A 16,789-nucleotide genomic window follows, 5' to 3' on the forward strand; every position below is an offset into this window, starting at 1 on the left:
TCCCTGGGTGGCTCAGCGGTTTAGCGCCTGCCTTTGGCCCACAGTGTAATCCTGAAGTCCTGGGATCGAGTTCCACATCAGGCTCCCTGCATGGAGCCTGCTTCTCTCTCTCCCTTTCTCTCTCTGTATCTCTCATGAATAAATAAATAAAATCTTTAAAAAATAAATAAAGTTTATCATTAAATGTCTTACAGAGGTTATAAGTCATAGGATCACAAGAAACAATAGTTTGGTGTTTTTTTTTTTTTTTCCTCTGTATATGGTCAGTAAGACAGTCAGTGGGAGGGGAGAGTGTATATGGGGAGTGGGCAGGAACATCTCAGAGCTGAGAGATTCTGCTGGGGTGAACAATGCAGACTGTTTCATAATTTGATTATTTATAGTCTTAGGGTCCCTGCTGCAGGGCATACAATTTCTTTCTCCTCTCTCTCCCTCTCCTGCTCTGTAGCAAGTATGCTCCACTGGAAGAGGCACTGGGACCCTGGAGCTTCCAACTTGCTGCCTGACTTTCTGACAAAAGTGTTATTATTTCCACACATATGATTCTTTTATTCTATAAATAAATAAAGCTTTAGAAGGCAACTAAACACAACCCTGATATCTAAAATAGGACAGGACAAATAAAGCTGATCCTTAGGAGACTAATCCTCATTAGGAGGTAAAGTCAGAGGATTTTGAGTGGCATTTTGGAAGGGGGTGATTATTTTCTTTTACATGTATATTTAAGAGCATTTAGAAGCCAGTACATTGAACAAATTGGAATAAAATGCCCAGCACTAACAACTTTTCAAACAATTATACCATATGGAAATAATTTTTAGTGCAACACAGAAGGTTCTAAATCTTCTGCTGGAATTTCAGCAAATTTCAATTCCTTGCAACTCAATCCCTGCTAAGGCAGGGTTGAATCTAGGTTCCAGTTCTTTCCCTTCCTAACATGCTGATGGGAGCACTGATTCACATCTACTCATTGCCTTTTTGAAAGCAAAGCTCAGAACCTTGCAAATAAGCTCTACAAGAAAGCATCACCTGTCTTCATATCTGTGGTCACTCACAAATGTACTCAATAAAAGCAAAATGGAAAAAAAAAATAAAATAAAAGTAAAATGGGGTTGATTGAGAAAAGTTTTTAGTTTTTGAGCGAAACAAAAAGATGGTTGTAACATATGCCCTGATTTTTTTTTATTATTATTAGAATAAATCTAGACTCCCTCCATACCCTAAGTGATCTGGTTGCTGTTGTGAGAGGTAGTAGAAAGATAAAACAATATTCAAGCTGCTTTTCTTCCTGGGCTTTGTTCATTGCCCCGGTAATCATAGCCTCTTCGTTCTAGTTGCTTAGAAAAGGAATGAGGTAGAACAGGGTCATGTAATTAATATAATTATACTTAATTAACATGTAATGATAATTACATGTTGAAAACTAACACATTCTAAAATTCCCACAGTGCGTGGAAAACTATACCACCAAGACAGACTGAGCCTGATGCAAAGGTATGTCACAAAGCAATGTGATGAAGAGACAAATTCAATCTTGATCACCGAGATCATATCTTCAGAACTTTCACCTTTTTTCAGAATAAAAACACTTCAGGGGAGCCTAGGTGGCTCAGTTGGTTCAATGTGTCTGCCTTTGGTTCAGCTCATGATCTCAGGGTCCTGGGATCTAGCCCCGCATCAGGCTCCCTACTCAGTAGGGAGTCTGCTTCTCCCTCTGCCTCTGTGATCTCTCCTGCTTGCTCTTAAATAAATTAACAGAATCTTCAAAACAAAAACACTATACCTTGCTCCATTTATTTCAGGGAAGGCAAAATGTACCCACATTTATTATCTCATTTGAAGTCCCAGTATTAGATTATTTCAAGTACTCAGGTTACCTCAGGTGATGGAGATTTAGTGTGAGACTATCTGGAGAATGAAGGAAATGCAGGAAACCACTGAACCATCAAGCCTCATAAGATCTGGAGCATGGTTAAATATTCAACAGTAACACTATGTGTCTATTATTCTTGTTAATTCAGCTTTTCTCTAAGCAGGAACTCTAGTGCTGAACTGTGTTGAATCATGCTAGCATGTGACTTTGGGCAAGTTACTTAAGCTTTTTTGTGGCAGTTTCCTCATCTGTGAAATGGAAACACACTTCACAAGGTTGAAGTTAAAGCATTTAAATAGTACCAGACACATAGATATTGGTGTTTTCTAGTATCATTTTTATTATTGTTGTATTTTCTATTACTTCTGTAGGTATTTTCCACTACTCTTATGATGTCTATGGTCTCAAGGTTCTTTTTTTTTCATCTCATGGTTCTGATTCCTACCTTTTCTATGTGTGACTTTCAGGATTTACCCATTTTTGCTTTATGTTTTGAGTTACTGACTTTCTTCTGATCTTACTTTCTACACTTCATGCTTCTACTTATTCATGCTTCTGCTTACTGCCTTCATTCTATGTCCCTCTCTGCTTCTTTCTGCTTTATCCTATTCTGTTTTTTTAAATGTGTCTCACATTTAATATCTTGAGACAGAACCTGAGGGGGCCACTTAGTGACTAGTTTGTAGGGAAATCTACTGATGAGTTCCCATGCTTGCTTGCTCCAGGCTGTTGGCAAGTTTCTACCTGATTGTCTTTGATTCAGGTGGGAACCCATGGTCCAATTAGTACCATTCAAGGGTCTTAGGATGTTCACTGAGAATTCTGTGTGTAAAGAACTATCTTGGACTCTTGTCAGAAGAAGTGTGGGGGTGGCAGCACCCAGGGTTTCATGGCTCCATTCCAGTGCTTTCTTTAGCATTATTGTCATCCCATTTATAGGTGATGAAGTGATCCTACATCTTATGTCAAGTGTCAAAAATGTCAAGTGATCCTACATCTTAGAACTCGGTTCTTTATTTAATTTTACCAAAGAAGAGGTGCTATTTCTTACACTTCCTTTTATGCAGGAATGGGTGATTATTTTTTTCAGAAACAGCATCTTGCAGAATAGAAAGTAGTTCTAAGGCTATTACACTATGATTAATTCAGAATTCAGGCAATATAGGGCCAAATCGAAACTATATCAGGAGAAATTAAGAGAAACAAGGTTTAAAGCACTTAAAGACAGACATACTAAAGTGATGGTTGAGACACTTTCTCCTTGCTCCCTTAATACCCTGGCTAGTTTAACAAACCACAGTACTAATTACTGGCAATTCACATGTTACACACAGTCAGCATCCTTCAGTGAAAAGGCCTTTCTGGAGATAGAATCTGGAGGAGCTAGGGAAAGCAGGAAAGAACTTCATTTTTATAGAATTTGGGAGATAAGATGCTCTAGCCTAAAGATTTGTTAATCAGCAACTTTTTTCAACTTGCTACAAAAGTTCCTTTAATAAAAGCATTTATTTAAGTCAGTTGTCCAATCCTCATTTTACATCTGTTCTAACTAAAACTCCTTCTTCTTAATCCCCTTAGAAGTTTCTGGATTGAAATCTAACATGCCACTTAAAATGTAAATTCTAGTTAAGTGGAAGAATTCTAGTTAGGGATTAGGAGAGACTGAATAAAGCAACAGTAAATTAATGATTGTCCAGGTGAAAAGGTGAGTGGGGTAGGAATTAATGGATTAGTCTGAGGCCTGAGAATCATATGTGGCACTTGTCCAGAGAATGGGGTGTACTACAATGTCAAACTGGGTAAATTTTGATTAGTAGTGAGCCATGATATACTATTTGAAAACTGAGCCTTACTAAATATTGTGGCAAGGTGGGAGTTAACTGGTTATGGATAATTCTCTGCTGTTGATTGTGCATGTTCCCAGGAACTCTAAAAAGGCTTGTGCACAGTGCATTTGGTTGGAAGGAATGGCAGTGACTTGTCACCCAAGGAAAGACCTGAGCCTGCTTATGAAGACTGCTCTGTGGATCATCTGCAGGGAATAGAAAAGAAGAATTGCTGCTGTGTACTGAACGGACTGACTTGCCATGTTGTCGGCCTCTCTCAGAATATAGAAACCAGAGATGCTTTTTAGGGAATTCAATTAACTATGTTTATAAATGGGGTTAACTGTTTAAGGGAATTTAATTTGTTTAGTTTAGCCATTAATTGAACATTAATAAAAGACCATGAAATGCAATAGCCTCTATTTTTAATTAAAATTGTTTTCCATTTATAAATAGAATAACAAAATGGGTAATTGAATGTAACTGGGTTTTTGGATTTGTCTGGCAGGTAACCGAAGAATAACCAGCACAATCTGGGTTGTGAGGGGAGGGTGATTAAAATAAGACCCTGCTTGAAGTGAGATGCTGGTCCTATTTCTAACCTGTCTCCATAGGCAGAAAGGGAATAGGGAGGAGCATTGAGTTCATATGTGGTGTCAGTAATGATAGCTGAGCTGTGCCTTAGTATCCAGCTAAAGGATATTAAAATAATGTCTGGGTTATCATCGGTGCCATGCTTAGAATCAGATGGCATAAGCCATAATTGCTTCTAGAAAGAATTCTAAAGCTAAGCTTGTTTCATTTGAATTTGGGTTCATGATTTATACCATGTGTCCAACTGACTCTACTGTGTTTAACAGTGTGACTGGGGTAGGAAGAGTCCGAGGTAATGAGATCCTTTAAGACAACTCTGGTCCAGTTCTTCCTGAACTTCTAAGGAGGTAGCTCCTGGCAGTTAGAAGTTTGAAGCAAAAGACATCATTCCTTCCTTCCTCCCTCCCTCCCTTCCTTCCTTCCTCCCTCCCTCCCTCCCTCCCTCCCTCCCTCCCTCCCTCCCTTCCTTCCTTCCTTCCTTCCTTCCTTCCTTCCTTCCTGCATTCAATGAATTTCTATTGAACGTCTCGGATAAGCAGGGCTTTATTTTTTATTTTATTTTTTTAAAGTTACTATTTATTTATTTGACAGAAAGAGAGAGCACAAGTAGGTAGAGTGGCAGGCAGAGGGAGAGGGAGAAGCAGGCTTCCCACTGAGCAGGGAGCCTGATGTGAGGCTGTATCCCAGGACCCTGAGATCATGAACTGAGCCGAAGGCAGATGCTTAACTGACTGAACCAGCCAGGTGCACCAAAGGAGGGCTTTAGATTCCCTAAAGAACATAAAGATAAAACAAATTGGCATCCTACCCTTATTAGGAATTTAGCCAGTGAGGGACATAAGCCCTGTGTAAAAATAATAGTACAATTGTTTTATTGCATAAAAAAAAAGGAAAATATATTTACTGATGTCTTTTTTTTTTTTAAAGATTTTTTATTTATTCACGAGAGACAGAGAGAGAGGCAGAGATACAGGCAGGGGGAGAAGCTGGCTCCATGCAGGGAGCCTGATGTGGGACTCAATCTGGGGACTCCAGGATCACACCCTGGGCCAAAGGCAGGCACTAAACCACTGAGCCACCCAGGGATCCCCTATTTAGGGATGTCTTATTATGTGTCAGGCAATGTGCTCTGTCATCGTGCACATGATGTCTCCTCAAAACCTCACAACTACCCTGGGAGGTAGATTTTAGTAGAAATGAGCAAAGATCATCTTTAATTGAGGAAGAAACATTAAGGACTATGGGTGCAAAGTCATCCAGTTTGCACAGCATGGGAGTATGAAGAAGTGTATCAGTAAGTGGATAGACTGGTAGAAAGTGGATCAGTAAGTGTAGAAAGGTAAGTTGGAGGCCAGGATGTAAGGGCATTTGAATGCCCAAAGAGAGTGTGGGCTTTGTTCCCTGGTGAAGGAACATGTTCAAGAGTTTTTTTTTTTTTTTTTTTTTTTAAGATTTATTTATTTATGATAGAGAGAGAGAGAGAGAGAGAGGCAGAGACATAGGAGGAGGGAGAAGCAGGCTTCGTGCCGGGAGCCCAATGCGGGACTCGATCCCAGGACTCCAGGATTGTGCCCTGGGCCAAAGGCAGGCACCAAACGCTGAGCCACCCAGGGATCCCCTGTTCAAGTGTTTTGAAAGGAGTCGAGAATGATCAGGACTGTGCTTCAGAGAGAGGTAGCCGGAAGCCTGTGAAGACCAGACAGGCACACGATGTGACCTTGGTGAGTCAGGTGGACCTCTTTTGGAATCTGCATCTAAACAAATCAGTGTGTGTGTCCTCGTGCCTGCAAAGGCTTGGGGATGCAGGAATAAAGACAGCCTGCTCCCTGTTACTTGGGAGGGCAGAATTGAAAAAAAGTAGATTGTGGACAAGCAATGCTTTAGATGTATAAAGAAAAAAATGGCTTGAAGATAGAGACCTTGGTTTCAACCCCCAGTTCTGTGTATTCTGGAGCAATTTACTTATATAAAATTGCTGAGCCTTTGATTCCTTATGTTAAAAGGGGGCTAATAGCACTCACCCTAATGAATGGTTATGAGGATTAAATGAGGACACAAGACCAAGGTCTTTGGATGATAAAGTCAGAAAACTAGAGTCTGCTTGCTAGGAGAAAGATCTGAGTTTCTGTGCTCCTTGTGGCAGAAAAGGAATCCAAGCTGGGGCTTAGAAGGCTACTTGTCAGGAATGCTGTAGAAGGGGTTCTTACATCCCATAGGTGGCTGCATCAAATGGCCAGTGGGGTCCTTTTTAAGTTCTATTTTTGTTACTCCCTGCAGGCTTTCTCATGCTTTCAAAATGTTCCTCTCCCCATTCATACTCACGGTACTAGTACCTGGCACAACTCATAGGTACTAAAGGTAAGCAATAACCATAGGAATCACTAAGCAGAAAATAGATATCTAGACCTACAGAGCTAATTCATGTTGAAACCTGCAGGAGTTGTAAATGGATTTTTTCCATTAAGCCAGCTGGAATCCAGGATAGTGGGTAAACTCTGGATGTCTCCTCATCAGGCATCCTATTTCACTTCTGCTACATTGTTCTAATCCTTTGGGGCTTCTCCAAGATACCTAAAGGTCAATAATACACACACACACACACATATACTTTTAAAAAAAAAATGAAACATTATGATGAAGCTAAATGTAGAACAAAGGAGCTCTAACTCTTGTTAAGGAGGAGAAGAAGAGAGTTCAGGGAGAAGGAGGCTGAAATCTCACCCATTGGTTCTTTTCTTACCCACTTTGGAACCCTTGATTTCAATACTACTGTTCCAGCCCTGGCCTTGTTTTCAGCTTTCCTCTTTTGTTTTCTGGACTCTGATGGCAGCTGTTATCACTCCAGCTGCAGAGGGGATGGGAGGCAACTTCCTGTTATTCTATCCTGCCATCCCTGTGGGGGTGGGCCATTCCCTCCCCCATCTGCTGCGGATTGCAGAATGTGAGCCTGGATGCAGTCATCCTATGACCAGAGCTGGAAAAATGATTGGTAGCCACCCTGCCACTGTTCGAAGGCATTTGGGGAGCAAAGTAGGGAACAGGCACCACTGATAAGTGTGTTCCTAACTAAGGGAGGGGAAGGCTGAGGGGCTGAGAGGTAGGTTAAGTGGGTTGTGCAGAAAATAAGTTAAGGGTTGTTGCATGAATGATGGGAGAGTGGGAAAAGGGAAGGATTCTGGCCAAAGTATGAGAGAGAGAGAGAGAGTTATGGTTTCTGGCTGTGGGATTATTTGGGTTCTGGGTGCATTAAGGAATAGAAGGTGATTAGAGGTGATATGATGATCCATTCTTCTATAGTCCTATATTTTTATTTATTTATTTATTTATTTATTTATTTATTTATTTATTTATTTTATTATTATTTTTTATGATAGTCCCAGAGAGAGAGAAAGAGAGAGAGGCAGAGGGAGAAGCAGGCTCCATGCACCGGGAGCCCGACGTGGGATTCGATCCCGGGTCTCCAGGATTGCGCCCTGGGCCAAAGGCAGGCGCCAAACCACTGTGCCACCCAGGGATCCCAGGCCTATATTTTTAGTGAGTCTTTTCTTTGAATCAGAATATAAGGAATACAAAGTGGATTAAGCATGGAACTTGCTTAATCCTGTGGGAAGGTAAGAAAATATATAAAACCGGACATATTTAATCATATGTTTATACCTCTGTACAATCTCAATAACCCTTACAATAATCTTTGATGTATTATCAACCCCATTTTATAAAGGAGGTGATCGAGGTTTCTGATGGCAAGTTTTAGTGACTTGCCCAGTTATACAGCAAGTAAGTGCCAGAACTGGGCAATGGGCCCCTAGCCCTTCCTCTTTCCACTATCGCACACACGGAGGACTAGGACTTAGGCTTTGAGAGAGGGGCAAGACTTAACACGCAGAAGAGTGGGGATTCCAGCTAGGCCAGAAGGTGAGAATCAAGCAGGGATATGTTGAGTAGACCAGTTTGTCTATAAGAGAGGGTCTCCTGGGAGCAAAGTGGGAGATAAGGTGGGAAAGAAATAGAGACCAGGTTCAGGAGTGTTTTAAATGGCTAGCTAAGAATTGCAGGGAAAGGGAGGGGGAGCTGATTTAGAGGGGAGGATGTTGATGGCTAAAGCAAGCTGTTTTAGAAAACTCATCTGGTGGTGATGCATAGAAAGACTTAGGAGTCTTTCTAAGGAGGTTGGGAAGTTAGAAGTTTGAAATAGCATTGGTCTGACAACAGCATAATGGTGATAATAGAAAGTAGATCTATGAGATCAGAGGCCTGGGTCTGTGGATTTTTTTCAGCATTATAGTGTTTGAATGAGTGTCCATTGTCGGCAATGGCCACTATAAAGAGAAAAAGTGGTTGGGGGGTCAAATGGATCTTGGTTTCAACCCCAGTCCTGGATGTTCTGGATTAATTTACTTACATTATCTGGCTGAGCCTTTGATTCCTTATGTTAGAATGGGGCTAATGACACTTTATCGGCTGTTAGGATTAAATGAGATACAACGTTTGATTCTGCACATCTATCTACAATTCTTTGGCGGACTGGTGAAATGTAGATGTTGTCATCAACCGTAAAACAAACAATACAAACCAACAGAAAGCCAATACTCAATTCACTGTCCTTCCAGAAGATAATGGATAATACGCTATCTAGATCTCCTATAAATAGAGCCACGGCTCACCATTCAGTTCTGTCTTGGATCAGATATTAGGCAAATTGAAAGAACAGTCTCCTGAGAATCATTCTGTTCTGTTAGCCAAGGGGATTATACAGCATGATATCCGTCAAGGGTAAATGTTAGTTAATTCTTAATTGATAGCTCAGCCGCTGCAATTGGCTCCATTCAACAGTAATTATTCTCATGTGGCTGGTTGAGCTCAATTGGGAGACTCCCCCCCCCCCTCCCCGCCCTTCAGTGGTGCATGAAAGCAACAGCCTTCAGGTACTTAAAAAGGGTAAATAATAATTTTTCTTCGGAGACTCAATTTTTATTTGTCCAGAAGCTCGTGGGGTGTGATTTCTCACCGCTAAATGCAAAAGCAGCACATGGCTGATGAGGCCACCAGTTACCCCATTCAGAGCTGGGGGGAGGGGCGGGGGTCGCAACCGGTTTCTGGGATTCCCTCCCCGACCTTTCCGGCGCTTTGGAAGTTCTAAATTCCCCATCTAAGGGAACACGCAGCAGCCCCAAGACAATAAAAGGGGGCAGCAGAGTGAGCAGGCTTGCTTTACTCGCCGGACTCGGAGCTAGCCGTTTTCTGCTCCACGCGCCGCGGGACTCGCACTTGCCCGGGACACAGAGGAGGCGATTGTTTCTCCCTTACCAAGGGGGGCTCGGGTGGGTTAGTTTCGTTTCCGGTCTAGGATGTAGCAAAACACGCCCAGAGAAGTTTAAAGGCGCTTCCCCGTGCCATTTACCCCCTTTCCTCAGAGATAGCAGGAAAGGCAGCATTTTTTTTTTTTTTTTTTTTCCCCTCTTTCCTCCTCCTCTAGCACCACCGCCACCGCCACCGCCACCGCCACCACCACCCACTCCCAGCCCCAGGCTGGCTCCGCGAGGAATGTATAGAGCAGGCGACTCCTCTGAGTGACGGCCGCGGCGCCCAATCAGCGGGCGCGCGGGCGCGGCCGGCCCCGCCCCCTTACGCACGCTCTTTGGCTAATTCCCGCAGGGAGGGAGGAGAGAGGCGAGTGGGAGGTGGGAGGGGGAGGTACCTGGAGCCGGGGGTGATGTCAGCTCGCAGCAGCTCGGTGCCTGCCCGGATTCCTGACATGGTGTAGGGCCGAGAGGGTGGGGAAGGCGGGAGCGGGACGGGACGGGCTTCGCGCTGGGCGCCTGCGGCGGGGCCGCCGTGCCGGGGCTCTGAACTCGGACGGAAGGTGAACCAGAACTTTTGGAACAAGTGCCCGGCGGCTCCCACCCCCCAGGTAAGGGCGTGGGGCTCCCCTCCGGGACCGGAGGGAAGTGGCACCGTCGTGCGGTTGCAGCTGCTCCTCCTCTTCCCCGGGTCGGTTTCCTTTCCTTACTCACTCCAGGTTCCCAAGGGGCGGGGGGTGGAGGGGGGACGGGGGACGGGAACTTTTTTGGGGGGGGGGGACAGGGCGTAACTCCTGGGGCTCCCAACTAGCTTTGATGTGAAAAGTACCTCCAGGATGGACATGTAAGGTATTGTCTGTGTCCTTCGACCCCCACACCCTGGTCTTCCAGCAATACCCTAGAACCCCAATTAGAGAAGTGTGTGTGTGTGTGTGTGTGTGTGTTGGGGGGCGGTGGTATTTAAAAATGTCGCAAGTTTATGAAATTTCGACTCAAAAATTATGCCCTTTGAGAGAATGAAAGGTTTGTATTTTTTTTTTTTTTAGCTTCGCGGTGGCTTGTTACATGTTGATTTAAATGAAAGGATATCATTGATATTCTTAATATTCTTATCAACCTAAAAAAATCCTTTTATATCAACCCCCCCCCCCAAAAAAAAATCCTTTTATATAGTCCAGTCAGGATGTGAGAAATTCACTTGGGGTGTATTCATGATGAGCTGCAGGAAAACTCGTCCCTTGGGGGCACACTTCTAAAACTCCAACTCCTTTTCACTCTGACATTCTCACTGAGAATCCCTTTCATTGCCAACTTTGTGATCTGGAGGGGTTAGGGAAGCTGCTGAGAATCTTCAGATCTGCTTTCTGTGGCTGCTTGAGAAAATGATGAAGGCTGGTAGTTGGGTTTTCAAGGATTATGTTGTTTTTTTTTTTTTTTGGAGAAGCGAGTTTTAACAGGGAAACGAGGTGGAAGGCGTGGCATGCAAACTCTTAATTATAGGAGCATGGATTTTTCAACATGTAGGACCAAAACAAATCCTTCATTTCAATAAGCAGCACAGAGAGCAATAGAAGAACGTGATTTAGTGTCCAGGTTTAGGTATTTAGGGAAAGCAATCGGCCGTTGGGAGGAAAAGGTATTTTGAGAAGTGGAAGTATGGAATTCTGATTTTTATTTCCTGTTTGAAACCCTTTTTTCCTGTTCGGAGATCTTGTGTGCTCAGGTCACTTTTTGGTTGTGAGGGACTTTCTGGGGAAAAGAACTCCGTAAACTGATTCAGAGCCCTCACTTACCAGTGCTTGAGGCCCTTTCTTTTGGAGAAGGGAAAAAAAACAACAACCAAAAACCCACATATGGGCTGAGACTTGGGAGTCAGGTTTCCCTTTTCATTCACCACTGTTCTCAGCAGTGAAGATCCTTCTGTTGCCAGGTCAGGTGTGAACTTCATCGTGAGGCAAAAGCTGCATCCCAGGTGCCTTGAATGAAAGGGCGTTTCCAGGAGGAGAAAAGAAGGAAGCCGCATCACATCTTATAAAACCAAGGAGGGAAATAGGGAACACAGGACTCATAGATGGGATTCTCCATCTTTGTAGCCCATGACAATCAGATTTCAGAGCTAGAAAGATGTGTTTTGTTTTGCTGTTGTGTATAGAACACCTGGGTCTGTATTATTCTTATCTTGAAAAAATTAGCACAGAGTGGATAAACAACAGGCTTTTTGCAAAGAGAAGATGTCTTTTACTGAAAAGATCAGAACACTTGTATTTCGGTTTGTGTTTTGGGGCTAAGAAATAGCAATTGCTTAATAGCTCTGATATAGTGGTGAATGGGTTTTTTCTATTTATGTTCTATGGGAAGTACATAAAACAGAACTGTATTTTCCAGTGGACTTTTTTTTCAGTGGGAAAGAGGAGGTAATGTGGAATTCCTATGGGCTAAGGTGAGCTCTTGGTTGATAGTGTTCAAACTGCAGTTTGTAATAACTGAAACAACTAGTAAGCAAGGGCCCAAACCGTTTCCAGCCCCACTCATTGAGCCCCACTCAAGTGAAGAGCATCTTTACAATGTTGTCCTGATGTGCCAAATTCAAATTTATGCTTTCTTTCCAGGAAACTAGTTCTGGCTTAGGGACTTGAATATGGCGATGCTTTAAATTTTTTTCACAGTTTGAGTAATAACTAATTTTATGTACTTAGTTTTAACCCATATTTATTTCCTTTGTGTTTATAAGGCAGATATGATACAGTAAAGCAAAGTGCTTTTAAAGGACAAAACTTGAAAGGTAGTTGAATTATTGAGAAAGGTAGGATCAGGTTTTGGTTAAATTCTCTTTAACCAGCAAATATCATACTTCTGATGGTTACTTTTTTTTTTTTTCTTTGATAGTTACTTTTAAAAAGTAGGATGGAGTACCTCGGTGGCTCAGTTGGTTAAGCATCTGTCTTCCGCTCGGGTCCTGGGATCAAGCCCTGCACCCCGCTCTAGTTCAGTGGGGAGACTGCTTATACCTCTTCTTCCCCCTGTTGTGCCCTCTCTCAGCACTCTTTCAAGTAAATAAAGAAAATCTTTTAAAAAGTAGGATAATCTGGCCTTTGTGGGCAGAGTGTTGACTTGAAATACAGGGGACAACATAGTTCTAGATCACTAGTGCCTAATTTCAAGGGCATCATAGACATTTTTTGGAAACGAGTGAGGGAGAACTTAACTGTTTATGTAGCTTGTCACTCACTGTACCAGCGTGAGATAAATCAGAACAAGGTCACTTTTTCCCTGTTACTGACCAGCTGACTCCCTTTTAAAAACGTGCCTTTCATATTCAGGAAATGTTTGTATTTTTATAGTTAATTTATATTATGTTGGTGATTTGTTACATGAAATTAACTTGAGTTTTTCACCTGCCATTTAAAAAGGTTCCCAGGGGTGCCTCAGCGGTGCAATTGTTAGAGCCTCAAACTCTTGGTTTCAGCTCAGGTCATGGTTTCGGGGTCCTGGGATTGAGCTCTGCATTGGGTTTCACACTTGATGGAGAGTCTGCTTGGGATTCTCCCCCTCTTGCCCCTCTCCCTTCTTGCTTGCTCTCTCTAAAAAAGGAAAAAAAAAAAAAAAAGTTCCCAAATAGCACATTGTTTGAACTGTTAACTGAAAGAAGATCTCATTCATCTATTCTGTCTTTTCAAAGATATTATTACATGTTTCTGGCCTGATTTGAATTACCTTTTCAAAACAATGAATGAGTGAATTAATGACTATTCATTCACATTTGGGTGTGTGTCTTAATTCTTTATTAAAGAAATACTGCTTCAAAGTGGAAACATAGGGCACAGATATTGCATAATCATGGTCTTTTTATTCCCAGAGATTTCCCTAGAAAGCCATATTCTGAAATTAAGAAAAAAGAAAAAGTCCTAGTTGAGCAGCCAATCGTGAAATATTTCAGGGAGCTGGGATTATTATTATTATTTTTTAGCCATGGTTGAACAGATGGGTGTAAGTATGAGATGCAAAGCTGTTAAGATTAATGACACTGGGTGGTGTTTGGGGATAAATGGAGCAATGTGTCTTCGGCCAGTGGTTCCCTTCACCTGAAGGCTGATAATTTCACAGTTAAATCAGTCATCAAACTGTTCAAAAATAGACACTGTCCAGAAACTGCTCTGGGCTTGTGCAGTTGCTTCATCTCTAGTGTATTCTGCCATTTTTTCCCTCAAAGTCCTCACTGTGCATGTCCGAACCGTTTTCCTAGTCGAAAAGCCTACAGCTTTTGTCACAAATATTACAACCACAGAGACTGATGTTTAATTAATTGGAGGTAATGGCTTAAAAAAACTAAACTGAACCAACCCACCCTACAAAAATACAAAGACTCTTCTATTTCTTTTATGCTGTTTATTTTAAATATAAACGTTATTGATGCCAGTTTGGCATAAGTTGACAGTGTTTCAAAGGCCGAGTGGTGAGGATTACTTTTGCTTCAATATTTTTTTCCATTTTGAAGGGTCTAAAAGGCCAAACAATTGGATTTTAGATTTAAAAATGGGCTTTTCCAGGAGTTTTATGTTTGAACACTTATTAGGCACTTTTGTGAGGGAGAGGTGGGTCTGAGTGAAATGTGTTCTGGTCTGTACCCGTTGAAGAGTTTCTATTTGTGTGGCTTTGGACTCTGAGTGGTCCTGGTGGGTGTGTTGTCACAGTTTGTGACTGGACTTGGGTTTTGTGTCTCACTAGAACTTGCTGTGACTCACATTTTGACTGGCCTACATGTGAATCCTTGTTTTTGTTGGCAAGCATAATGAGTTCAGAATAGAAAGATCATTTGGTGGTTTCTGTACAGTGGTGTACCTAAAAATGTCCATGACTGAAGGAATTGTACAAACTTCAATTGTAGTTAGTATCAGTCATTCTGGCAAAGGCTCACGTCTCCACTATGAATCCTGATGGAAGAAGATCAAGTACTGTAATATTTGGGGCTGGCTGTAGATTTTATGAACATCCTCTGAACTCCAGAGGAAGGCTAAGTATTTTCACCTCTCTTTTAATTTAGGGAAATCAAGCATTTGACATAAAAACAGACACGAGTTCAAGAGAGCAGGTGTGCTGATTTCTCACATGTATGTGTTTATTAAAAAGGGCAAGCTTGATTTTACCTGGTACGAGAGAGTAAAGATGCAGTTTTTATTGGCAAGCTCATTCATAAATAAGTGGCCAAATTCCTTAGGCAAGCAAGGGAGTTCTTGGGAAGAAGTAGGAAGCCTATTGGGAAATGGGTTAATTCTTTCATGTTCTGCATGTAATACTCTATCATATCACTAAATATGCCTAGGTTACCTTGTATTTATGTAGAATCTAGCTCACAGGATCTAGTCCTCTTTTGCTCGCTCTTTGTCACCCTTCTCTCTATAGTACTTGCACAAATGTCATCATCTCGCCACCACAGAGTTTTATGCAGTTTTTGTGAGGACAGTTTATAGAGTTTACTTTATTTGGAAAAAGTGAAAACAAGGCTAGAACTCAATGGCCTACTTTCTTAATATTCTAACTTGTTAGTGTGGCTGCAGTGGTTGCAGAAGCCGTGTTTCTGCAACCATTATGTGTCTAAAGATGCTGCTGCTTATAACAACACATAGTAGAGAGTTTTATTTTGTTTGAATTGGAATTTGGACATGCTCTACTTCTTCTTATGAATGATAGGAGGAGTTGAATGAGCCTGTAGGTGCCCCTCTATATTAACTCCAGGACTCCAGGAAGTGAGTGAGTGGGAGGAAGGGAAACTGGAGGGGACTCAGAGAAAACACTCCCATTGAACCTGTGAGTTGGCTAGGATGATTTGTGTGAAGTCACCTGGATCTCAGTATTTTTCCTCTGAATCAGCTGCTTTGGATGGGTTCATGTTCTTTCAGCCCTCACCCCCATCAGTTTGTGACTTTGCACAACCAGAAAGCTTCTAAATATGGAGATTCTTTCATTGCTTTTCTCTTCCCAGAGTACCTTGCTTCTCTAGGGTCACTTGTTTCTACATCACCCTTTGGAGCAGACACAGCTAGATGCCAATCAGAATCCATTCTACCCACATCTTCTCTCAGCTAACCCCATTTTGTTTAATTTACCACCATGTCCAGTTTGAAAAAACGACAATAACAACAACAAAAACCTTATTTTTCCAGAATCCTTGCAGGGTGTCTTAGAGCTATGGTCTTGGCCAATGAGATGGAAGTATGTGGATTGGGCTCCCTCCCCTCTTTCAAAAGCTCTTATAAGGGGATGGCTTCTGTGAGCCCACTTTTTGCTCTTTGTTCTCCCTGGAACATGAAAGCTGTTTTTTTTTTTTTTTTTTTTTTTTTTTAAGACTTTATATATTCATGAGAGAGAGAGGCAGAGACATAGGCAGAGGGAGAAGCATGCTCCCTGTGGGGAATCCGAACCCTGGGATCACAGCCTGAGCCAAAGGCAGATGCTCAATCACTGAGCCACCCAGGCGTCCCTGAAGGCTGTTTTCTAAGTGGAGAAGGCATCTTGTGACCAAAGACCAAAAAGCTCAAAGGTTAAGCAGGCTGAGAAGCTGATGGCATTTCGGAACTGCCGTACCAGACCTTGTCTGCCCACTTCTTGACTTTTTGGGAGAAAAAGAAAATCTCCATTTGGTTAGACCACAGAAGTTGGGTCAGTTACTTGTAGTGAAATGTAATCTTAACTGTGTCTAAATTTTAAAAAGTCATAGTTCATCTTTTCTCTAATAATTGAAAGGCAACATTCTGTACAACAAAAGAGGGATCAGTCTGGAACCACACAGACCCTCAGCTTGAATCTTGGATTCACTATTTATTATAGTCTAATATTGGCAAGTATTTTAACTTCTCTGAGTCTCAATTTTCCTATCTTTTTTTTTTAATAAAGATTTTATTTATTTATTCATTAGAGACACAGAGAGAGAGAGGCAGAGGGAGAAGCAGGCTCCATGCAGGGTGACTGATGTGGGACTTGATCCCAGGACTCCAGGATCACGCCCTGAGCCAAAGACAGACGCTCAACCGCTGAGCCACCCAGGTGTCCCTCAGTTTTCCTATCTTTAAAATGATGGTACTTATATTTGTCTCGTAGAATTTTTAGAAATAATTTCAAAAAAATTAGAAATTATTAATAGAAAGAATCTCGGCACACTTGGCACAGAGATTTTCAACAAATGTTGACAGCTACTCCTG

General features: G+C 42.0%; 1 protein-coding gene across 1 annotated transcript in view; it reads left to right on the top strand.

The window, feature by feature from the left end:
- Window positions 1-4,004, top strand: part of SMCO2 (single-pass membrane protein with coiled-coil domains 2) — a 44,267-nt gene extending 40,263 nt beyond the window's left edge. The window contains exon 10 of the mRNA XM_038577129.1: window positions 3,798-4,004. Coding sequence (XP_038433057.1) covers window positions 3,798-3,918 — 121 coding nt within the window. The 3' untranslated portion in view covers window positions 3,919-4,004. The remainder of the gene's footprint in view (window positions 1-3,797) is intronic.
- The last annotated feature ends 12,785 nt before the right edge of the window (window positions 4,005-16,789 follow it).

This window comes from Canis lupus, chromosome 27 (assembly GCF_011100685.1).
Source record: "Canis lupus familiaris isolate Mischka breed German Shepherd chromosome 27, alternate assembly UU_Cfam_GSD_1.0, whole genome shotgun sequence".
In the NCBI taxonomy this organism is placed as follows: Eukaryota; Metazoa; Chordata; class Mammalia; order Carnivora; family Canidae; genus Canis; species Canis lupus.